The 24,057-nt window shown below is 32.2% G+C and overlaps 3 protein-coding genes across 5 annotated transcripts; 2 read left to right on the plus strand and 1 right to left on the minus strand.

The window, feature by feature from the left end:
- The first annotated feature begins 2,710 nt into the window (after nucleotides 1–2,710).
- On the plus strand, nucleotides 2,711–6,646 carry PLPB (PAS/LOV protein B). 2 transcript variants are annotated; one of them, XR_002287604.2, is made up of 7 exons: nucleotides 2,711–3,902; nucleotides 4,384–4,591; nucleotides 4,696–4,760; nucleotides 4,910–4,989; nucleotides 5,222–5,257; nucleotides 5,361–5,424; nucleotides 6,302–6,386. XR_002287604.2 is itself a non-coding variant. In XM_011088094.3 (7 exons), the coding sequence occupies exons 1-7, from the start codon at nucleotides 3,323–3,325 to the stop codon at nucleotides 6,446–6,448; spliced, it is 1,200 nt and encodes a 399-aa protein (XP_011086396.1). In that variant the 5' UTR covers nucleotides 2,716–3,322; the 3' UTR covers nucleotides 6,449–6,646. The 2 variants fall into 2 exon arrangements, 1 of the variants encoding a protein (XP_011086396.1); XM_011088094.3 differs by having other exon boundaries at nucleotides 2,716–3,902; nucleotides 5,222–5,277; nucleotides 6,302–6,646.
- A 734-nt stretch (nucleotides 6,647–7,380) lies between these two features.
- On the minus strand, nucleotides 7,381–12,869 carry LOC105168147 (protein NRT1/ PTR FAMILY 4.6). 2 transcript variants are annotated; one of them, XM_011088097.3, is made up of 5 exons: nucleotides 12,692–12,869; nucleotides 12,317–12,437; nucleotides 11,612–11,829; nucleotides 8,723–9,163; nucleotides 7,381–8,633 (listed from the first exon to the last, which is right to left on the minus strand). In XM_011088097.3, exons 1-5 carry the CDS (start codon nucleotides 12,851–12,853, stop codon nucleotides 7,659–7,661), a joined length of 1,917 nt encoding a protein of 638 aa, XP_011086399.2. In that variant the 5' UTR covers nucleotides 12,854–12,869; the 3' UTR covers nucleotides 7,381–7,658. The 2 variants fall into 2 exon arrangements, with proteins under 2 accessions (XP_011086399.2, XP_011086398.2); XM_011088096.3 differs by having other exon boundaries at nucleotides 12,317–12,485.
- Nucleotides 12,870–21,789: 8,920 nt separating this feature from the next.
- On the plus strand, nucleotides 21,790–23,611 carry LOC105168148 (uncharacterized). Its single transcript, XM_011088099.3, has 3 exons — nucleotides 21,790–22,218; nucleotides 22,518–22,921; nucleotides 23,003–23,611. Exons 1-3 carry the CDS (start codon nucleotides 22,101–22,103, stop codon nucleotides 23,435–23,437), a joined length of 957 nt encoding a protein of 318 aa, XP_011086401.3. The 5' UTR covers nucleotides 21,790–22,100; the 3' UTR covers nucleotides 23,438–23,611.
- The last annotated feature ends 446 nt before the right edge of the window (nucleotides 23,612–24,057 follow it).

A 24,057-nucleotide genomic window follows, 5' to 3' on the forward strand; every position in this document is an offset into this window, starting at 1 on the left:
ATTTTATTTTTTAAAAAAATAATTATTTTATCTCAAAATATTATTTTTTTCTCTTTTATATTTTCTCTGTATTATATTTAAAAATTATATTTATTTTATTTTATTCATCTCTATATTTTTATTAAAAAAAAAACCCTATTATCGTACCAATTTTTTGACGGTACAAAGACTGGAAAAATACAGTCCCACCTGCAAATAAACCTTCACCAGAAAACCCCCCACCCCAAAATTTATGAACTATGATTTTTGCCTTTTCTTATTAATATCTAATATATGTGGTTGACAGAATATTTTTTTTTTATTAATTTGTTTCATTTACTTGCAAGGTGGCTTCTTGTTATTGGTGGAAATAAATAATTAAGATATTTGAAATTCGACTTCGAAAATAATGTTTGTTTGTGCGACCTATTTATTAAAAATATTTATATAAAGTATTTTTTAAAAAAAATTGCTATTTATACTAATTTTTTCAATATATTTAGTATAGAAAAATATCTATACTATATATTAAGTAGGGTGAGGTAATCTATAATAATTATCATTGGTTGACGACATGTATATGCATTAAATAAAATACCTTTAAGTATATTTGATATAGATAAGTACCCTATATTGATTGGAAACGAGAAGTTTAAGTGGCTTATACGTTCTTAAACTTCCTCTCTCTAGTCACCCGACTTTTCATAAAAAGTTTGTGATGCTTGTACAAAGTCAGAATGAACAATACCTCAAGCAACAGGGCACTGATCGTATCTCAAGCTACATTATTTGCTGTCCGTTTTGAAAACGAGGCCAGGAGTTTGAGCAGTTTAAAAAAACCTTAATGCCTCCTCTCGTAGCTAGACGTCTTTTCAAGATAAAATCGTAAGACCCACGTAATACGCTATACAAAAAAACGGAAAAATTATACACATATCGAATAGGGTTGAATCACTAGTTTTAATCATTGTTTATGTGTGTGATATGCAGTGAATACACAGAAAGTTGGTATAATAATTTTACCCAAATATGATATAAGCAAGAGGAAATTAAATAAAATGCCGTAGCTATTTATATCAGCTCTGACATATCTTAGTCTAAGAGAGTATCTGTCTGAACTTATGAACTGCTCAAAATATCTTATATGATAATTTTAAGCTTATAAGTTTTAAATATTTATTTAACTAATTTTTTTAAAAAATTATAAAATTTTAAAATAAGATGTTTTGGATCTTATAAACTCTTAAAGAAAGTTAATTTTTTTTATACAATCTTATAAGTTATATGAAATTAATATATTATAACACAAAAATATTCCAATTCATACACTTACTTTTTATCTCTCTCACACACACACGCGTGCGCACACACTCTCCTCTCTCTCTAGGATTTAAAGATTTTTTTTGCTATTTAATTTTTTTAATATTTGAAAAAGAGAAAATAATTTATTATTAAATAATAAATTATTATTAGTTAAATAAAAATAAAATTCATATTAATATTATATTTTCTGAAAAATATAAATTCAAGACAATATAAATTATAAGGTAAATTACATTTCATCATCCAAACTATACACATTTTACACTTCGTCATCGAAACTATTTTTTGTGTCAATTTACCATCTCAATTTTGTGAATTTTACACTTTGTCACATATGATCGTCTTTTTTTTTTTCTACTGAAAAAAAACACATGATGTGCATATGTGAAAAATATCACATGTGTACTGCAAGTGATGAAAAAACAACAAACTTGATTGAAAAATAATTATAAATAGCAAAGTGCAAAATTTCGTAATGTTAAGATGGTAAGTTGACACAAAAAAAAATATTTAGATACCAGAGTATAAAAATGATCTAGTTCCGATGTTAAAACATAATAACAAAAAAATATCAATTATGTATCTATATTAATATTTGACTAGCATGAATGTACATATATATATATTATTTTTAATTAAAAAATTTAGGTAATAATTTCGTCATTTCTTTTTTGTTATTGTAAAGCAACTATCTATTAAATATTTATTTAAAATTAAACTAATGTGTACTATTTATAAAAGTATTTTTAAAATTTTTTAAAATAAAATATGTCAAGAAATAATAAATTATTTGATTATAATGGTATAATATTTATTTTAGTCATTTTATTAATTAAAAACTTTTAAGATGTTTTCATATCTTATAAGCTTTAATTCAGTCGAGGAAGTGATAGTATAGTCTGATTTTATTCCATATTTTATTGAATCGAATAAATACTAGTAAAAAATATTAATTTATTACATTTTATATTTTATCTAAGGATTTAATACAATTTATTTTTTTATAATATTGCAAATGAACAAATTACCCCTATGAAATAATAATAACAATTTATCCCTTATATATTTTAAAATAAAATAGGAAGGTAAATTGCTTCATTTTAAAAATATAAAAGGAAAAATTGCTGTAATTTTTAAAATATAAAACATTAGCTATATATATATTTTATAAGGAGGTAATTTGTTAATTTGCAATATCACATGGGATTGTTTGCATTTTTTTCACTATTTATCCCTAAATAAAGTTTTTTATCAAAACGCAATTTTCTTTTAATCAAGAATAGAGAAGAAAGAAAAAAAGGGGAAGAAGGTAGTGTATGATATTATATTCCATTTCTGAAAATGAAAGGTCGAAAAAAAAAGAACAATAGTCTCCTCATTCTTGATACACACATTATTGGTGTGATTATTTGTTTAAGTTAGATTATTCGAGCTAAAAATCTGGCCCATTTTGTGATTCTCCATAGTTGCGGAGCTCAACACTCCAACTCTCCTCTGTTTCTCTCTCTCTCTCTCTCTGTCTCTTTACACGGATTAAGCATTCAAGAGTTGTTCCAAAGCGATTGATGGGCATGTCTCGACCCTTTTTGTTCATTCAAATCAGTAGTTCAATTCAGATATTTTTTGCTATTACAAAGATCAACTTGTGTCCCTATTCTTGTTTTTCTCCTCAATTCTGCAGTCTCACACTAGGAGAGCTGTAACTGCAGTTACTACACAAAGTACTGTTCTTGTATGGCAAAAGCACTCAATCATTGCTTACCAATATTTAATAGAGCAGTCTCCTGTTATTCTGTCTTTTTTCATCCACAAGTTTCTGAAAAATCTATGAGCTTTCTTTGATAAAGTCAAAATCTTTTCCTGGTATCTGTGTTGCTGTGTGGCTTTTGTGGTTTTATGGGTTGGAACTGTAAAATCTTGAGTTAATTGAGGTTTTGAGAAGCTGAAAGTGACACATGGGCTTGGGATTACTTGTTGCTCATAAAGATTCAAACTTTGAGGGGAAATTGCTGAATTTGATATGGAACCACAACTGGGATTCATTGAAAAGTCGTTTGATTTGAGATACTCAGATTTGGTGAGGGAAGCTCTAGATGAATTGCCTGATTGTTTTACCATAACTGATCCTTGTATTTGTGGGCACCCTATTGTCTTTGCTTCAAAAGGGTTCTTGAAAATGGTGGGTTATTCCAAAGATGAAGTGATTGGGAGGAACGGAAGGATATTTCAGGGGCCTGAAACTGATAGAAGATCGGTTATGGAAATTCGCGAGGCGATTAGGGAGGAGAAGGCTATAGAGATCAGTTTGTTGAATTATAGGAAAGATGGGACACCATTTTGGATGTTGTTTCAAATGTGTCCTGTTTTCAGTAAGGAGGATGGTAGGGTGATTAACTTTGTGGGAGTTCAAGTGCCTATTTTGAGGAAGCTGAGGCTCTCCGGAAATGGGATTGTGAGGAGTGAGATGAGTTTGCGCGAAGCTGGAAACGGAGCTCGGGAGATTCTGTTCAGGTGTTGTAGGAGTGAAGTTTGCTCGGATTCAATTTTGGAATTAGGACATGCGTCGTGTCTGGAATCAGTATCAAGTAATGATGATAGAGGTTTGTTTTTAACTACCTTCTTTTTGCCTGGAAAGAAGATATGGTATGAGTATCAATTTTGTTAAGTTAGTAAAACCTCGGGTACTTAGATTGGTTAGGTAATGCTTTGTAGCTCTAGTGTTTTAGTTTTAGTTAGAATCTTGATGGTTGATGCTGAACTGATTGCTGTAGTTCCTAACTGTTGTTTCCGTTCAGGAACATGGAATATTGTTGTCATTGAATGCCATAACTTTATGCAAAATAGTAATTAAATAGAGGCCTTGCTTTTCATTTGAATCTTGACTTTTGTCTTCATCTCTTTCAGTTAGCGATAGTTTATTAACCGATCAATTATACGACATTATTTTTCATGGATTTATGTTATCCTCTATGATCTAACATTCATTTGATTGTATCGTTGAAGCCTATTCACCACCTACATGCCCTCTACAACGAGTCATTCTGGAAACACTCTAAAATTTACCAATTTAAAATATTGCAGAATTTGATATTAATGAGCCTTGCGAAGCAAGTGAGCTGGAGAAGACAAAAGCCAGCACTGCAATTAGTAACATTTTGTCCGTGCTTACACACTACAGTGAGCTGACAGGCAAATTGGTATGCAGAAAAAGATATTGCTTATCTGGGAACAGACAGCTTGGTGCCTCCTTAAATATATGTCTTGGTAGAATCAAACAAAGCTTTGTATTGTGAGTTTGTTCGTATTCGGATCCTATTTCAGTTAAATGTTGTTTTGGTTAATGGCATCTGCTCATATTACTACTACTTTTCTTGGTAACATGCTATGCCACAGAACTGACGCACTCTTACCTGACATGCCTATAGTTTATGCAAGCGAGGGATTCCTTAAACTGACAGGTAATTAAAAATACCAACTGATCTGCAAGGCTCTAACTTTTTATCCATTCAAATGAAAAGTGTTCTAGCATGGGAAGTCTGAATTCTTTTTATGCTGAAAATCTGAACTCATATTTTCGAATGTTAACCTTTTGCTTCCTTTTGGATAGGCTATTCTAGGCATGAAGTACTGGGGAGAAATTGCCGATTTTTGAGTGGGACTGATACAGATCCGACAGCTCAATTTCAGGTGAGGTTGCAATCTTTCATAATTTATATTCTTTATCTTTTTAATGTTTTTGACTTCACTACAAAAGCTGGACTGTCTCTAAGATACTGGCTCTTCTCAAACTCGTGAGTAAATTGGTTACTGTTTCAGAAAGCTTATGTCCTATCCCCACCTCTCCTCCCAAAGGAAAAACATAAAAAAAAAAAAAATTGAAGACAAAGTAGAAAGTATAACTTCTACTCTATGTTTGCAGATGAAGGAATGTATTCAATACCAGCAAGCTTGTACAGTACGTATCCTAAATTACAGGTTGATGTCTGACACTACTTGTTAGAGATTGTTTCTTTTAAAATTCTTCTCTTCTTACCTTACATCTTGCTTGCTGCTTCCAGAAAAGATAGGACTTCATTTTGGAATTTTCTTCACATCTCCCCAGTGCGGAACGCTTCAGGAAAGGTAATTTTGTTTGCACATAAAGCTTTTCCTTTTGTAAAGCTTTTACTCATCATCATTTTTCAATTGTTGTGTCTTTCTCTTTATCAGCTGATTTCTTTCATTTGCACTAAAGATTCCCTTTTTGCAAATCATTTTAATAATTCTCATGATGTTTCTGTTGGACAAGACATTCATGTGCAATCCTAATAAAGCGTATTTTCCCTGAAAAGCAAGTAGCTGGGCATAGTTGTCCTTCGTCATATAATGGTGGAGATTGATTTTGACCTATACATTATTGAATGCTCAAAGAAATGACTGGAACAAAGGGGAGCTCAGACATGATTCACATGCTAGTATTCTAATTGGTTTTTCTTACTTAGGATCTGAACAGGCTATGAATACAATCTTGAAGTTCAGTTGTACTTTCAATATTTCAACATGTAGATGAAGAAATGAAGGATTTATAATGCATACTTCCTACACCATTCAACTCCGTATCACACATCGGCTATCAATCTTGCACTCTGTTGGTGAACTACACATTCGACATAACTAGACAAATAATGAGATGATACCAAGAGCATGAATTGTTTTTTTCTCTTTCTGGATTGTGTATTTTATTGTTGAGGTGTCGAATAAAATTCATCTCTATTTCAATCATTCTTTTTTAATTATTATTTAGACTTAAAAGTTACCTTGTTTTAGAAATTAGCTTCCAGTATTGAATATCATCTTGTTAATTTTGGATAGTTTGGTCGTACATTAGTAAGCTCTTATGCTAAGCTACGTTGAAAAACGAATGAGACTTCCATTTGCTTTTTATTGCTAAATACTAAATTCTGCCTATTTTAAGAACCTTGTTTCATTGTGTCTCGATTTGCTTGGAAAACACATGCAGGTGGCATTCTTTGTCGGAATACAGATAGATGATCATTGTAAGAATCATGAGACAAACAGTTTGAGTCCTGAGATGCAGCAACTTAGTGTTGTTGGCGCTGTCAAAGTTGCCGTGAGAAGCTTGTCGATGGGTGCCAGTACCTCCTAGTCGGTAAACATTATTTGTTCACCTTGCCATGTGTATTATGCTGTGTAGTCCGTTTTGGTTGCGCGATCCCTCCTGCAGTAGATGTAAAGGAGATTCCCATAGTTAGGTTGCATTACTGCTGGATCTTGTTGTTTGTGCTTCAAGACATCTAAATCTTCATTCTGATGATAATAATGAAATTTCTGTGATTTCACTCAATTTGAAAGCTTCTTGCACTTCCTGTTGTAGGCAAAGTCCTCCACACACACACACACACCTGCGTTTGCGTATATGTATATCTTAAGACTCCACTGGAGTATATATATATATATATATCTTAAACCTACAAGACAACATCATTAATCATGAAGAAAGAACAAAGAAGATTATGCTGGAAATGCATGAGATCAGAGTAGTTCTCCATTATATTTCAGCTTGGGGTTTGGACTAGCCTGAGTGTAAGTATACAGTATCAATGACTGCACCGCTTACCGTACGTTGTTCTGACATGAAACAGAGGCTTCTGCTGTTTTACATTGTGGGTGCACAACATCAAATCTACATTTGCATATAAGGTTACTCTGCATGCACCTCCAACACCAAATACTGCATCCACTGGCTGTTATATGGTGTTTGTGGTGCACCGGGGAGTCCCGAATCATTTCGTCTGGATTTGGATGAAGTGGGTTTTACTGGGAAGCATCAAATTCTTTTAAAGGATTCTTGATCTTTACGTGCTAGATATTGAAAAATTATCATCTGCACGAGCATTTTCATGTTAAAAATGAAAATCACGTCGTGTCAGTGTAATACTAATATTGTCTTTATTAAAAGTTGAAAATGGTGAAGGTATGTTGAATGAGAATGATCAGTAATGCGATTATGAAATGTGCACAAATCGTGGTTTTATTAGAGACAACGGTTCTTGATCTGCAAAGAATGAGAAATTCAAGGGAAAAGAAACTACAAGCAAGTTCCATTTGAACAGTGAACTAAAATCATTTTGATAAATCAGTATTACATCAGTGAGATTTGACACGATCTTACAAATCAAGAACTTAGATCAAATCTTATCTACATCCTCTTGCTGTCTGATCTAGCAAATCTTCGAACATATTTTCCTCCGGAAAGAGTTCCCCTGGTGCTCGATTCTCGGCCCGTTGAGGGACATGAAATCTCGGCATCATTTGCCAGCTTGAATTCCATGTTTCTGCTGTCTAATTGTTGTTTCCTAGGACTTGTTTTGTGTTGATCTGTACTTGTACCTTGTAGCCCAGAAAAGATACTGCATGAAGTTCAGTCCACTTAACGAGCACAATAGCCAGTAGAATCTGTCGAGGTGGTAGTCATTCAGGTTGCTGCCGGAGAGCCATGGCTTGTGCCTGGAGCCGCCTGTGACACCGTTAACTATTGATACAATGACCGTACTCAGGTAATATCCCATTGCAAGTGATGCAAAAGATAAAGAAGTCGCCAATGATCTCATGCTGAACGGTGCTTCTGTGAAGAAAAACTCCAGCAGCCCTGCTAAGGTGAAAAGATCAGCCGAGCCAAGAAACAGGTACTGAAACGCGATCCAAAGAAACGTAACAGGCAACGGCTTGGTGGAGTCGAGCAGTCCCGAGTTGGTAGCTACTCTCTTACGCTTGACTTCAACCACTGCAGCCACAGCCATGGCTATAATGGAGAGAACTAGGCCGATTCCAATGCGCTGGAGGTGAGAAATGCCCATCTCGGATTTTGTCACTCGACGTGCAAAAGGGATGATCACGTGATCGTATAACGGTGCAAGGATCATTATGAAGACAACTGGGAAAACAGGAAGAGAGGCAGGTGGGACGTTTAAGGATCCGAGTTTCGTGTTCATGGTGGCAGCTTGTTGGACCGAAAAGGTGGAGAGCTGAGCAAGACAGCAGTTGAGGACTATGGTGCAAGCAAAGATGGGGAGGATTCTTACGACAGTCTTGACTTCTTCCACTTGTTGTACAGAGCATTTCAGCATGGCATAGCCCGGTTTTCTTACCACTGCTCTATTGGGAAAATTGAGGCTGTCTGATGGAGACTCACATGATTCTGAGACTTTGATGTTATCTTCTGCATCTATTTCCTCAGACAATGGGTTTGGTGAAGGGCTTGTCGCCATACTTGCAATAGCATTGCTTGAACTTCTCGGCGTAAAAGTGTTCAGTACAGACGCAATGAGAACCTGTCGAACAGATCAGAGTACTTCAGCAACAATAAAACTAGTATTGAACTTCAGCGCAATGGCTGATGAAACGGACTACCCCAACGTACCTTGCAGATCGTCGTTAGTGGACTTCCAAGTGGAACCTTATTCCTATAAAACGTCGAACCACCTAGAAATATCGGGACAGACAGCAATATTATCAACGTGGAAACTCCGAACCCCCATTGCCATCCCATGTTGTCTTCAATCCAGACAACTAAGGTCACTGCAATAAGGGCACCACACGAGAGTGCAAAAACGAAGTAGTTGAAGAAAGTTGATCGTTGTTTTCGTCCTTGAGGTGTATCCTCGTCAAACTGCTCGGCTCCATGGGCCGGCAACGAACCCTTGATGCCTCCCACTCCAAGGGCCACTAGATAGAGGCCTAAGAAGAGCAATGCAGCCTTTGCACCATGAACCTGCTGGCATGGTATGTCTGGTCTAGCATTGTCACATTTTGGTGGTTTTAAGGAAGCCGATTGCGCTTGCACCGTTAGTATTACGAGACCCTGTTTATTATATTATTCAATACATTCAAATATTAAACATTAATTAAACATGTCGATGATTCAAAAAATAAAAAAAAAATAAAATACACTCCTTTCCTTTGTCTTTGATAATTTAATTCAATTAAATCCGATGTTTAATCCATTTTCCACATAACCCTAAATTTTGTAAATAACGAAATGTGGTTAATTTTTTCACTATTACTTTTCACATCTTTAAAAAAATTAACGTTAAGAATAAAGGACCTCATACTACATAGAGAAGTTTACAAACGTTTAAACACTACGAAATATAAATAAATAAATAAAAATAAATTAATCTCAGCATTATAAACAATTATAGTAAATCAATATTATGTATCATGCACGGTTAAATAAAACCAACGTAAAAAATTTAATTTTTCGCCATGGTGAAAATATTTGCCATGATCATTTAGCTAAGGTGTTAATATTTTAATTTTGCTAGCAGAAACAACAACTTGACAGCGTCCACGACTCGACTGCTGAATTTTTTTAAAAAAAAATTTGTGTCAAGTCGTGAACGCTAATTTGTTAATACATTTTAAATAATAAATAAATAATTAACCCCTATAATTTTTACTTGTAATTAGTTTTACATTTTGTCTAACCCAAATCACACTTCTTCTAGTAGGTGTGGCTCCCATGGGTTGTCCCTATTTTCGTGGCTCACATGAACACCCCATCAAATCCATGCTACAACCATCACATTTTCGGATTGAGTTTTTTATTATAGAATTTATTTTCCTATTCTATTTAATTTAATATACGCATGTTACATATTTAAAAATAATATCATATATTTTAATTAAAAAAATTATACAAATAACGTGTGCATTTTTAATAGAATAGAAGATAAAATAAATTTTACAAATTCAAAATTCCATGTCGCATCCCCTACTCATTAGAAAAACGGAATATTATCCATACTACAAAGACCCTATTTGAATATTGGTAATTCTTGAAAATAAATTAAGGACAAGCAATTCAAGCACTCTTCAAACGCGTACCATGTCTCAAGTTATCGACTCCCTAAGTCCCTCTTACAATGATTTGCAAGACGAATTATACTACTGAACGCATTTCGGGTGTGGCAAAAGTCACTTTTACCCTTCAATTTAACTATCTTCTCTTGGACAACATGTTTTTTTATGATCAATTCAGTAAATACGTACAACTATAAAGAAATGTGGTCCTCCTCCAACTTTCCATCCTCGATATGTCTGTTTCGTACTCCAATATCTTTAATTTTTTAAATTTCATAGTTCATTACTCATTTCTTAACCCCCCACCCCCAAGAAGTAAAAAGAAAAGAGAAAAAAACCTCAAAATAATTAAGAATAGTGTGTCCAAAGGGAGGCCATGTGATGAGTTGTGAACATAGTATTTATTATGTGTGTGTGCATTAATGTTGTAACAAATTCTAGTTGACTAAAATGTCACCATGGAAACGTCGTCGTTCTCCCTGCGTATAAAAAGACAGAAAAGGACAAGAGAAATAAAGATTGTAACAAACTCATCCATCCACCAACTGGGCAGCCTAGTAATAGTAGTAGTGGCTGTCGCAACTATTTTTGTCCTAATTCAATAATTCATCAATCTATCAACTCTATAAGATTCATAAGTTTGACACAGAGATACTTTCATACAATTAATAATTTACAAATTATTTAATTTCATTTTCCATTATGTAATTTTCATCACTAATTATTAAATTGCAGTACGTATCTGTATTTCAAGTACAAAAATATAATTTTTTTATATTCTTTTCTGATTCTGTTGTATGCTGTTCAGCACCGCGATCTAGAAGTCGGCCATGTTTGTATTTCAAGTGCAAACGTAAATTTTTTGTTGTTTGGCCGATCTGAGATTGAAGCGCCGGCCAAGATTTGCATTTCAAGTGCAAAACACAAAGTTTTGTGTTGTTTCATTGATTATTCGATAATCACTTATGAGATTATTCTGTCTAAATTATGTATATTCTGATAAAAATTATAATATTACCTAATTATACATTATGCTTATTAAAAAACTTGTTAATTCATTCACTATATAACTAAATTATGTTTTTGCATAATCAATTATGATATTGTGAGTCCAAATGTCGCAATTGAATTTTTTTTAAAATCAATTATTCCAAAATTATTATTATTTTTGTAATCAATTTTCTAAAATCAAACTATTAAAAACCCAAAGTTTCATCTCAAAGTGTTATACAATAAAGTATAATATTAATCATTAATGTAATAATGATCAGTCTTTATCCAGACGTACTAGGAAATATGTAACAAAGCATATTTATCCCAAAAAAACAAAAAAATATAGTCTTAATAAAAAAATATATGTTAATTTTTTTTTCTTCAACGACACGTAAAAAATTAGTCATAAATAAATAAAAGATAAAAGATTAGTGAATCAAGGGCAAGTACGTACTAGGAATTCAGTAGCAGCACTGATCAAGTAGATGCGGTAAGTGGTTAAAAAAGCATCGGAGAAGAAGCCACCGAGGAGGGCGAGAAGAAACGCCGTCCCCATAAAATTGGTGACGGCGTTGGCAGATTCCGACGGAGAAAAATGCATGTAATGCGTGAGGTACAACACCAAGTTGCTTGCACTTGCCAAGTATGCCAGGTTCTCCAGTACCTCCACAACTGTTCCACATATTCATTACCAATATATATATATACATATATGTGTGTTGCAAGAACATTGCAAGCACAAAAACGATGTCGTTTCAACTAGTTCTTGTTGTTGAATGTGAGTGTTTATTAGACATAATATTATTTGATTGATGAAAAGAAAATATAATTATATCTTGGAGCAAATTAATATAAGAGATTTTAATTCAAATCGGGTCGGATGCAAATCGCACAAACGACCGGTAAAATTAAATGTAATTATAAACTAATTACTGATATATATATATATATAATTATAAGTTGTTAATGGTTGATCAGTTCATGCAAGAATTCCAACAATAACTCCAATCCAATGAAGATGTCACTTTTACACGTTCACTGTGTGTGTGTGTGTGTTGATGATGATGTATGAAAGGAGACAACATATATATATATATATATATGATATGATATGATATGAAGATGAAATAGGTGGATGTGTGTAAATGAAAAGAATTACCCAAAACAAAGAAGGCAGGGGTGATGCCACCATGTGTGCCCCTCAAAGCAGGTTTCCCCCTCCAATCCACATATCCATCCCATCTTGATCTGCTGCTACTCTCCACTTCCTCCTTATCATCCTGTTCATCATCATCATCATCATATATAACCACAACATGCATGATCAGCTGCAAGCAATTAACATCACTATTACTGTACTACTCATAGGTTGCATCACCATTTCATTTCATCCATCCATCCATCTCTACATAGTTACAACACTACTACCACATACTATGTATGTATGTATGTATGCAATGAAACACGTATAGTGTGTGTGGGAATGAATGAATGCAAGAAAATAGGAGAAATTATATATAGGTAAGGAAATCACCATTGTTTGATATAGAGCTTGATGATGATGAGTTGAGAGCTGTGTGTGTAGAATTATAGTATTCAAATTAGGGTTGAGATGAAGAGAGAAGAGTGATGATGATGATGGATGGAGCAAAAGGGTGTGGGCTTTCGGAAGATTAATGGACAAGATTGAATGCATTCATATTCCTTTTATAATCGCCACAACTCATCAAGAAATAGATAACAAAAAAAAAATTAAAAAAAAATAACATCTACATACATACATATATAGGCTTAAAGGCAATTTTCGTCTCCTAATTTCAGTTCATTCTCGTTTTAGTCCCCTAAGTTACTAGGGTTCTCTTTGGTCCCATAAAACTGAAAAATCTCAATTTTGGTACAAATTTGGTCGGAAAGTTGAGTCACTCGCCGGAAAAAGTCACATGCCAGGCATGTAACTTTTTAAATTGGGGCTTGCATTGTGATTGGTTGAAAAAGATGATATGGTAAAGATATAGCTTGAAGTTAGGAGCCTAAAATGAGAATGGTTTGAAGTTAGGGGATGAAAATTGCCTTTAAGCCTTTTATTTTCAGTCAATCGCAATGCAAGCCCCAATTTAAAAAGTCACATGCCTGGCAAGTGACTTTTTCCGGCGAGTGGCTCAACTTTTCGATCAAATTTCTACTAAAATTGAGATTTTTTCAATTTTATGGGACCAAAATGGAATCTTAGTAACTTAGGGGATTAAAACGAGAATGACATGAAATTAAGGGACGAAAATTGCCTTTAATCCTCTATATATATATTATATGGAGTACTTTTATTTTCTTTTCGTTTCTGACCTAATTGTTACTTGTGTTTGGATTAAAGGGAATAAATTGTGAATGATTTGATTGGGGAAAACCTAATCTAGGAAAGAATTTTTCACAATCTTATTATCTAACCAAATAGAAAAGAACACCTTAGTCGCATTTAACCCAAAAACTAGGACAACAAATGTGAAAGCGTTACTGCCCCCACGCTCACATTTATGGCATACGCGTTCTTCACATGTCACTCCACACAAAACTATTTTCAAATTGTTAATTGTATGGTTGTGCTCACACAGTTACACAAAAGTGCATCAAGATACAAAGATAAAAGGAATTTATTCTTGAAATTCTTGGCTACACCTACACGCCTTCCATGGGATCCCCTTCATTACCCACAATTTGTCGCACACGAATCTACAACCGCCATCGCAGTTCACAACGAATCAAACTATTCGATGCTCGAGTTAAAATCGATTAGCTAATAAAACGTCGCCATCGACGTGTGTGTATATAGATTTTCTTTTTATTCCCATAAAATCTTCTTGATTACCCTCAATTTTTCGTAGACGAATCTTCAACCGCAATCGCAGTTCATAACAAGTCAAAAATTGTTCGATACTCGACTTAAAATCGACTAGTTAGTGAAGCATTATCATCGATGTGTGTGTGTGTATATATATATATATATATATATAAATGTATGTGGATAGAGTGGGGTGTGTTTTGTCAAAATTATTAAGTGTAAAATATGGGAGGATGGAATATAATCTAAGCTTGTAATTAATAAAGTGGAATTAGGGTATTTTTAATTATAAAAAATTTTGCTTTTTTTGGGGGGTCAAAAAGGAAGAGTGAAGGTAGTGAAAAATATTGTCTTTATGCCTACAAAAAGAAAGGAATTCTACAAATTCTCTATAGTTTACCTCAAATGGCTAAAATGTGAAAATTCAATGAACTTATATATAAGTTCAGTGAATTTTGTGTGTTGGGATGATTTTGAGGTCGAGTCTGAGTTCATTGGCAATTGCGGAAAATGGATGCAAATGGACGGACCTAGAGAAATAATTTTTATTAAAAAATAAAATATTAGCCCTGAAATATTCAGTAAACCCTACCAAAAATAATAATAAAAAATCATACATGATAAATCAATACCAAAATCGATGCTGAAATTTACATGAGGTTAATTAATATTTCGCTGTGATTTTAGCTGTAATCGAAATATTTTTCATGGTTTTTCAGGACTTGCAGGAACAATTAACAGCTAAATTGTTGCTGCTCAGCCATGGTATTCTATGAGTTTTTACTTTTAATCTTGATTATTAATCCTAATTAGAATTTAAATTACCTAACTATGATCGTTTTGTACTTTGGCTTTTAGTATCTTTTTTTTTGTCAACTTACCATCTCAATTTTACGAAATTTTGCACTTTGTCATTTGTAACTATTTTTTCATCAAAAAAACATCACATGCAGTGCACATGTGATATTTAAAGGTTATGTGATGAGATATTTTTTACATATGCACAGCAAGTGATTTTTTTCTGATAAAGAAATCAGCAAAAAAGAACAAAATCATATATGGTAAAGTGCAAATTTCTTAAAATTGAGATGACAAGTTGACATAAAAAAAAAAATTTAGACGTCAAAATGCAAAAACGGACATAATTTAAATGATAAATTATAATTTATTCTTAACTATAAACTAATATACTAATACTTGTCGTATAATTGATGACGGTGGTCAAACCTAACTTATTAATTTATATTACAATCTTAATGGGGAAGGACAATGAAATCATAAAGTAGTTGTAGTTGAAGGGTTGAACATTCTTTCAAACATGATAAATGTGCATCATTTTAATTTCAAGTTGAATTACTTTACATGTCATATCACCCCATAAATGTGCCTCCACACATCCAATCAATTCTAGGTACAAATATTATTTTCAACAATAAATTGATAAATGCTTATTTTAAACTCTAGCCCACGTCCCCTATATATATATCTCTGAATGGCTGCACAATTATTTGGTAAAAAACAAATAAAAAAAAATGATTGGGTGTATGATAAATTGGTAAGCAAAACAAGAAAGTGATTGTAAATTTATTGACAATAGGAAACAACGTAAATTACATCAAACACTTTTTAGTTAAATCTACTTATCTAAACATTCATGTCGGGATGTAATTCAACACGTTCGACAATTGTCATTACTGATAAAAATGTAATACATTTATAGTGACATCTATATATATTTATCATAAATATATTGTAGCAACGTATGCATGTCGTTAATTATTAATAGTTACAACTTCATACATAACTTTTTAAGCCGTATCAATTTTTTACATAATATGCATCACTGTTAAAAAAAAAAAGGATTTTTAGTTAATTTAATTAATTTATTTATTATTTTGAAAAGAATAAAATGTAATTAATTGATAATATTATGTTTAATAATTTCTACACATATTTAATTTTATTCTTTTTTATAGTAATAATGTAATAGTGACAAGAAATATACGGAATATGTTCAGATTAAATTTGTTCGAAGAAAATTTATAAGTTCATACATCTTATAAGACATATATTCACTAGTCGATAAAGAATCGTCGGTTCGAGACTTTGTTTTTGCTTTATGGGCCCATACTACACTTCAGCAGCCCAAGTAATAGTTTTGAAAATTGAATTAGGAAAAGCCCAATTAATGGCAGAGAGGCCCTCCCACCTTTATATTTTTCTTAGTTCAAGATTTTCCTTTATTTTTAATTTTTATTTATTAGTGAAGGAAAAATATTAAATAAAACTAAGAGTTAGTTACATCTAAAATCCTTCCAAAAACATTAAAAAAAATATAATTTTTTGTTACTATTAATTACTATAATAAAAAACAGAAAATCATAGCAAATTATTGATTTTTTTTTTCTGTAAATGTAGCTAAAAGATTTGCTATAGTTAAACCATGGCAAATGTCGGCTGTGGCTACAAACTATAGTGAATATTGATGAATCGTGATAAAAGTTTGAATTTTTGTTTTGATTTTATTTAACAGTGGTTAATAGTACTGTTTTGCCATAATTTTTAGACATTGGTCATTTCTCATTCAACATTATGTATAATTGATTATCGAAGGTACATAAGTTATTTTTATACTTGTAAGGATGCAAACGTAATATATATAGAGTCAAGATGGTATAGTGGTAATAAGACATTGTATCGAATTATTGTCTGTGCAATTTTTATACATATCATTTAAAAAATATTTTTTAAAAAAATTATTAATTATTTAATAAAGTATATGCAAAATAATTAGTTAATATCATATTTGTAAATAAATAGTAATAAAAATAATTGAATGAATTTTTAAAAAAAAAAAAAGCTACTCAAAGATAATGGGGGAGTGGGAAGTTAGATGGACGGGGCGAAAATTAATAAATTAAATAAAATATTAAAATTGACATACCAAAATAGTCGAGACACTAATTCGCCCCTTTTCAATTATATATAATATAGATATTGAACGATATATAAAATTAAAAATTGTGCTCATTAAGTAAATATTTTTCGTACAAATTCAAAAAAAAATAGTACAAATATAAACAGATAATTTTTAAAAAGAATATAAATATAATTTTATATTTTTAAAAGAGGTCTGCTTACAATTTTACGCCTTATATTTTATACTAACCAATAATAAAATCACATTATATGCATATGTTATTTTCAACTAACCCAAATATTTTAAAAAATAATCCATACATACAATAATAATAATAAAATTTTATTTAAAAAAAAAAGGATTTCAAGTACCTAGGAGATCTACATTGTCATTTGACTTAGAAAACAATTGTGTAATATTGGGATTCACTCTCTGCATCCCAATGCAAAGTTTATTTATTTATTAAAAGGGAAAAAAAAGGGGGGAGGGGAAACAATCGTGTGTTTTGTGGCAGGTATGGAAATGAAACGTGATTGGGCAGGCTCTATACTGCATGCATGCAGGGTGTTGGTGATTGGCCCGCAGGATTGGATTGCAGGAATTGATTCTCTGATGTTTTGCTGAAGTTTAGGTGCTTCAATCACAGCGTCTCTCTGTCTTCTAGGTACTTGAAAAAATCTCCCACCCATCTTATGCTTAAATCTTTTTTTTTTTTAATTGTATATATTTAAATATGGTATTTTATCTCAAATTAAATTGTATTTTTGATCTCGTTATTAAAATGTAACATTGAAATAAATATTCAATTTTGGAGAGGGTAATTTAGGACACCCAATTTAAATTTAGAAGGTTTTTCTATTTTTTATTTTTGACTGTATTGTAATTCAATGGAGAGGGTTTAACCCACGTAAGTCTCCTATTCAATGGTGAAATTTACACAAACATCCACTGGGCATATTGTATTAACACCCCCTCAAGGGAGCATATCTGTAATTTTATAAAAGGCACGTGGTGTTTGTGTCAGGAGGCATAACCTCAGGGGTGCTAATGTAATTTATCCTAAATTTGATACATATATATATATATATATGACTCGTGTTATGGCCTCATCTGTAGGTATAACAACTAATAGCGAAATCATAATTAATTAATATTTGACACAATTTTTTACTTTTGGTCATAATAATTAATAATAATAATAATCGCACATAATTTATAGTAAGTATTTATTGTATTATTCAATATTAAAATTTAAAATTGATTTAATATATCAATATTTTCAATCAACAAATGCATTTAAATGAGATAAAAAAAAATTATTATAACAGTAGACATACATTCAAATTGGCATGATTTATGACTAATTGAAATTAAGCACATGCTAAACAAAAGTCAAAAGTGTGTGCAATAATTGTACTAATCCTTGGAGATACGTGAGATGTTTGTTAATCAACACAAAGTGTTTTAGGGCATATTTGTCCGGCCGGTGACATTAAATTATTATGTTTGCCCTCACTAACACATGATTCACTCATTTTTTCTCACACGTGGGATTATTAATTAATAATTTTTTAATATATTTTAAGAAGTATGAATAAAAAAATTGGATAAAAATATATATTTACCCTCGATTGATTTATTATAGGACAAATAAATCTTTTTATGATTAAATTATCCTTATACATCTTCACACATTTATGGATGTGATGAGATATATAATCACCGTTATAAGGATAGTTTAGTTACAAAATATTTGTTTGACTTACAATAATCAGTAATAAGTTAATCGTGGATAAATATCGATTTCATTCAATACTTTTTGTTAATATCAACAAATTTAGTGAATTTTGATTAATCGAAGGACCTAATTTTTAGACGAAAGCAAATTTTCAAAGTATAAATATAATTTTTCAAACCAAATGAATTTACGTAAAAATTGCACCTAACTTCAGGGGAAGGAGAGTATAATTATCCTTCTACAATGTCCCAAGCCAATCACTGACTCAATGCACCAAGCTTCAGGATAGGTGGCTTGTGTGGGCTCGGCGGCTCAAGCCGGCAGAGAAAATATAGGAGTGATGCATTTGCTCCGAATTGAGGTTATGAAATTTTATAAAATATTTGTAATTATAATTTTATAACAAACATTATAATTTTTTTAAATAAATAATATTTAAAAGTAAATGAATAGTTTCTTATATTTTTATTTTTTTTCTTTTATAAAAAAAGAGAATTAGCTTGCAAGTTATTATTGTTTTGTCCCTGAATTTTATAATTAGTATTTTTAAAAAATAAAAATATTTTTTCTACTTTATATATCATTAAATATTTTATAAGATGATATGAGTTCGAATTTAGGTCAATTATAAAAGATCTTGAATCTAATATTAGTTAGAAATCTGGAAAAATACCATTTTTTTTGTTTCATAAATTAGGTCTGTTTCATTTTTTGTCCCATTTGTTATAGGGTTAGCAATTTTGGTCCCGTAACTTACAAAAATTATCACTTTTTTTCATAATCCACTTTTTCATTAGTTTTTTTAACGGAGATGGTCACGTGCTGTTAACTTTTGTGTGTTGGAGGGAAAATTGCCACCCCTTTTTTTGCCCTAATTTTTTTTATCTTTGATTTTTGTCTTCAATGTTAGTTATACTTTCCTCCAATATTTTTACCAAGTAAGAAATGGCGGTAATTTTCTCTCTAACACACAAAAGTTAACGGCCACATGCATATCTCTGTTAAAAATTAACGGAAAAGTGGATTGGGACTAAAAATGATGATTTTTGTAAGTTACTGGACCAAAAATGCTAATTCCGTAAAAAATGAGACTAAAAGTGAAACGGGCCTAACTAATGAGACCGAAAATACCATTTCTCCTTAGAAATCTTGCCAAATTGTCTTGCTACTAAATGTTCAGAATAATACTAGCTAGGAATTCTCTAGTTCTCACTTATAATGATTAAGTTAGTAAGTTGTAAAAACGATAAATTCTGTAGGGTAGAAGAATTGTACTTCCCATCTAGGAGCTTATATTTGTCGACGTGATCAAGTTGCATGATTTCACGTAAATCATTTATACAATCTTAACTCAAATAGTTAAGGTGAATTTGTATATACTCGAATTTGGATAGTGTTCGATTTGATACATACTCAACCTGCACGTGGATTTAGGATCTTCTATGATGCAAAATATGTTTGGGTTCGATTTCACCAGAAATATGGGTATTGTCTCACTTTATGTGAGTTTATTATATTTTTTTATTATTTTTAATTATATTGATGCATTAATCGAATTAATGTGTTAAGGGGCGTTCTATTGGGTTAATCGAACCAAATCAAATTCAAAGTTCTATTAATTGAAATTTCGATCCGCCTAAATGACGTACTAAATACGGAACAAAAGTATTCGATTTGATTCGATCAAAGTTGAATTTATTTTGATTAGATTTTTAAACTGATTAATCGAAATTTATAAAAAAATATTATAATGGTTAAATTATTTATTATAAATTGTTAATAATTGTAATAATTGATAATGTATTAAGTGTAAATTTATTATTTTTTGTTATAAATATATATTAAGATATTTAATATTTATTTATTATTTATTATTATATTAATATATATTTCATAGTATAATATATATTCGGTATTCAGTTGGATTTGATTAACCGATATAAAAAATCAAAATCAAATTCGATCAATTTTCAGTCGATTAGCTGAAAATTACACACTCGTATAATTTATTACTTGATTTATCAAAATATTAATACAATAATATAGCTACTACTTAAAAAAAAGGTATTTGGATCACAAAATATTTAAAAAAGATTATAAATCATCCAAATATAAAATTAAATATAATGAAATATACCTAAATAGTTTAGGTATCATGAGATTTTCTTGGGGGGTGAGTCATCAAAGTGTCCCTAAATACCAGAGCTGCCGATTGATGGCGATTGATTGGACATGTTGCCTTTGTTTTCTTCTGCTCCTTGTCTTCTCAATTTTCTCTTTCTTTCTTGCTTTTACTCATTTACCCCTCTCTTTTATTTTTTATTATTTTATTAAGAAAATTCTTTATTTAATTGTTATTTTCAGAGTTCGTCTTCATCAGTTAAAATAAAATTATAAATAATGAATTTGCAAATGTAATACACCCATAAATCTACCCACAGAAACAAATGCGTCTTTAGACATTATCAAATACATTTATTTGGCAAAGGTAAAAGTGCTACTTTCCCAACCTATGTGCTATCCCCCTACATTCTTGTTTCTTCACTTAACGATTAAACCAAGTTTGAAAAATTGGGCATACAAAATATATATTGAAAACAAATTGAAGATATTTGCCCATACTACCTTTGCCATAAACCATCAATTTCAGACCAATGGGCACTAAATTGTGTGCTGTTCGGATACTACAACCCCCCTCCTTCCCTTTTATTTTCTTTTTTTTTAGGTGATCTTGAGTTCATTGAACTCGAGACTAATCCCTACTTACGATTCATTGTTATTGTTGGCTTGAAGGAATTTTGCAAGCGATGTGGCTTGCACAAAAAACTTCTGGCTAAATAAATCGACTCCATAGACGTGAGCGTAATGGGACTTTACATGCACTATAATATTTAGCTTTATGATTACAAAAAAATAAATATTGGATATAAATTATACAAATTTAGAAGGGGTTGGGGGGAAGAAAATTGGGAAATTTTTGGATTTATATTTAAAACTTTAATAATTAAAAGCCAAAAAAAACTTTTTTATTTTTTTGGCTTTTCCTATTTATTGCAAGGATGAAGGGTATTTTAGTAATCTGAAGCTGTATGAGTTCCAGCGCAACAAGTAACAAGGTGCCTGTTATAATCCTCATCAAGCATTCAAGCTTCTCTTCCCATACGCGCATCTCTCTCTTTCTCATCTCTTTCTCTCTCCACTGCATAGTTTTCTTCACTCGAATTCGTCAGCCTTTCTCTCTCCTCTGCTCTGCTGCTGAGTGATGGGTCTGAGCCCTCGTTACTCTTACACTTCCCACATCAACATTATGCTCACCACCACCTTCTTTCGTCACAAGCCTTAAAAGAAACTTTCAGCGACTGCTCACGAGTTTTTCCTGTGCCTGACAAACGTAGATAATGTTCCTCTGAGAATTTCGCCATAAAAATTTCAATCTTTTTCAGTGAAAAGCCATGGAGGTCTACGATGATTCTCGCATCTCAAATGCTTTGTTAAAGAATGAAAGGCTTCCTTGCACTTCTGAAGTTCTTGATTCTCTCTGGGTTCAAAATTCTTCCCCTTCTTTTCATGGTACTCTACTTTTTCTCCCACACAAAAGTTGTATTTTTTCTCTTGGGTTTGTTTGTTTGTTTGATGCTTCTTGTTTGGTTTCTGGGCTCTTTCTTCCCTTTGATTCTCAGCTTTTCTTGCGCATTCCCCATCACTATGTTGTTGTTTTGTGGGTAGTCAGTTGTTTGCTTGTGTACATTGCTTTGTGCTGTTGAATTCTTGATATGAAAAAGTAGCTTTTGTTCATACTGTTTGTGATCCAACGATGTCAAGTTTTCAAGTATTTGATGAGAAATTGACTATGGATTGCTCTGTTTCAGCCTCTGCATCCATGGTGAACTTTGCAAATGTCCAAGGAGAAACCAAAACTGAGAGGCCATTCCTCCCACAGATAGATACCAAAGCAGAGAATTGCAATGAGGGCGCCCTTGACGGATGCAGCTTCCACCACCCGGAGAAGAAACGGCGGCTCACCCCGAATCAAGTTCAGTTTCTTGAGAAGAGTTTCGATGAGGAGAACAAGCTTGAACCTGAGAGGAAGCTTCAACTTGCTAAAGAACTCGGTTTGCAGCCTCGACAGGTTGCAATTTGGTTCCAAAACCGACGAGCCCGGTACAAGACCAAGCTGCTGGAGAAAGAATTTGACTCCTTGAAATCGAGCTACGATAGGCTAAAGGCCGATTACGACACCCTTTACAAAGAGAATGAGAAATTGAAAACTGAGGTAGCAATTTTGTCCTCTCAAGAACTCAGAAGCAGTTCTTGCACCAGTGTTTTCTAACGAGGTTTTCGTTCTATCGAACAGGTTAATTCGCTGGCGGAGAAGTCGCGTTTGAGAGACAATGGGAAGCCGAAGACGGAACAATGTGATGATCCCATTAGTCCATTGGATTTACAGCCAAATAAGCCAATTTGCTCCCAGAATGCTGCACAGACGGTGGCCTCCAAGCAGGAAGACGCAGCGAGCTCGGCCAAGAGCGATGTATTCGACTCGGATAGCCCGCATTATACCGACGGGAATCATTCAGCAGCATTAGAGCCTGCAGATTCTTCACATGTGTTTGAGCCAGATGCTTCTGATTTCTCTCAAGATGAAGATGATAGCTTTAACAGGAGCTGCCTTATGCCCTCATTGAGCTTCCCAAAACTGGAAGTTGAATGCTTTGATGATCTACAGCCGAACTCGTGCAATTTGGGATTCCCTGTTCAGGATCAAGGGACATGGTTCTGGCAGTATTGAGTTGAGAGGATCAGGATTGGATGTAGGAGGGATTTTTGGTTCTTGCATGTTGATGTTGTTGTGTTGATGCCACGGTCTGATCTTGTTGTGTAAATTAAGGTTTGAGGATCAATAATGAAAGGTTTCTTGTTTTCTTGCAAGAAGATGTTGGAATGGAATTGCCCTTTTCTTGAAGCATTTGTGCTCTGATTTAACACAATTTTAGTTTCTTCTGCTAGTAAGTTTCAATCATTGAAATTATTATGGGGTTTTGCTCAGATTTTTAGCTGAAATTAAGCAATCATTAGTCACTTTTTGAGGTGGAAATAAAGTAAATCAAACATGTTTGATGTTTTGCTTATTAGGATAATATATAGAAGGAAAAAATTTAAAATAAAAAAGATTTACATCTCATTCTACATGAATTTTGGTATAATTAAAGTCTGATCCTTACATGTGTTTTGGTATAATAATTATAATGAGATTGATCAAATCATAATATATTACATAGTAAATGTATTATATTTATTATGCATGAATTTGAACCATATCTATAGTTTGGAAAGAGTTATTAGTATAATCTGATTCAACCTAACATTTCTGACGATCTTATATATTTTATCCTTACGATCTATTTAACT

The sequence above is a fragment of the Sesamum indicum genome, linkage group LG8 (genome assembly GCF_026168435.1).
Source record: "Sesamum indicum cultivar Baizhima isolate 11 linkage group LG8, ASM2616843v1, whole genome shotgun sequence".
NCBI classification, from domain to species: domain Eukaryota; kingdom Viridiplantae; phylum Streptophyta; class Magnoliopsida; order Lamiales; family Pedaliaceae; genus Sesamum; species Sesamum indicum.

Bases quoted from the DNA above. Each gene is read 5' to 3' on its own strand.
- LOC105168148 (XM_011088099.3), top strand. From the start codon at position 22,101: ATGGAGGTCTACGATGATTCTCGCATCTCAAATGCTTTGTTAAAGAAT. The intron at 22,219-22,517 runs GTACTCTACTTT...GCTCTGTTTCAG, and splicing joins TTCTTCCCCTTCTTTTCATG to CCTCTGCATCCATGGTGAAC. The intron at 22,922-23,002 runs GTAGCAATTTTG...TCTATCGAACAG, and splicing joins ATGAGAAATTGAAAACTGAG to GTTAATTCGCTGGCGGAGAA.
- PLPB (XM_011088094.3), top strand. From the start codon at position 3,323: ATGGAACCACAACTGGGATTCATTGAAAAGTCGTTTGATTTGAGATAC. The intron at 4,990-5,221 runs GTGAGGTTGCAA...CTATGTTTGCAG, and splicing joins ATCCGACAGCTCAATTTCAG to ATGAAGGAATGTATTCAATA. The intron at 5,278-5,360 runs GTTGATGTCTGA...TGCTGCTTCCAG, and splicing joins GTACGTATCCTAAATTACAG to AAAAGATAGGACTTCATTTT.
- LOC105168147 (XM_011088096.3), bottom strand. From the start codon at position 12,853: ATGCATTCAATCTTGTCCATTAATCTTCCGAAAGCCCACACCCTTTTG. The intron at 9,164-11,611 runs GTACGTACTTGC...TATAATAAACAG, and splicing joins GTGCTGCTACTGAATTCCTA to GGTCTCGTAATACTAACGGT. The intron at 8,634-8,722 runs GTACGTTGGGGT...TCTGTTCGACAG, and splicing joins CACTAACGACGATCTGCAAG to GTTCTCATTGCGTCTGTACT.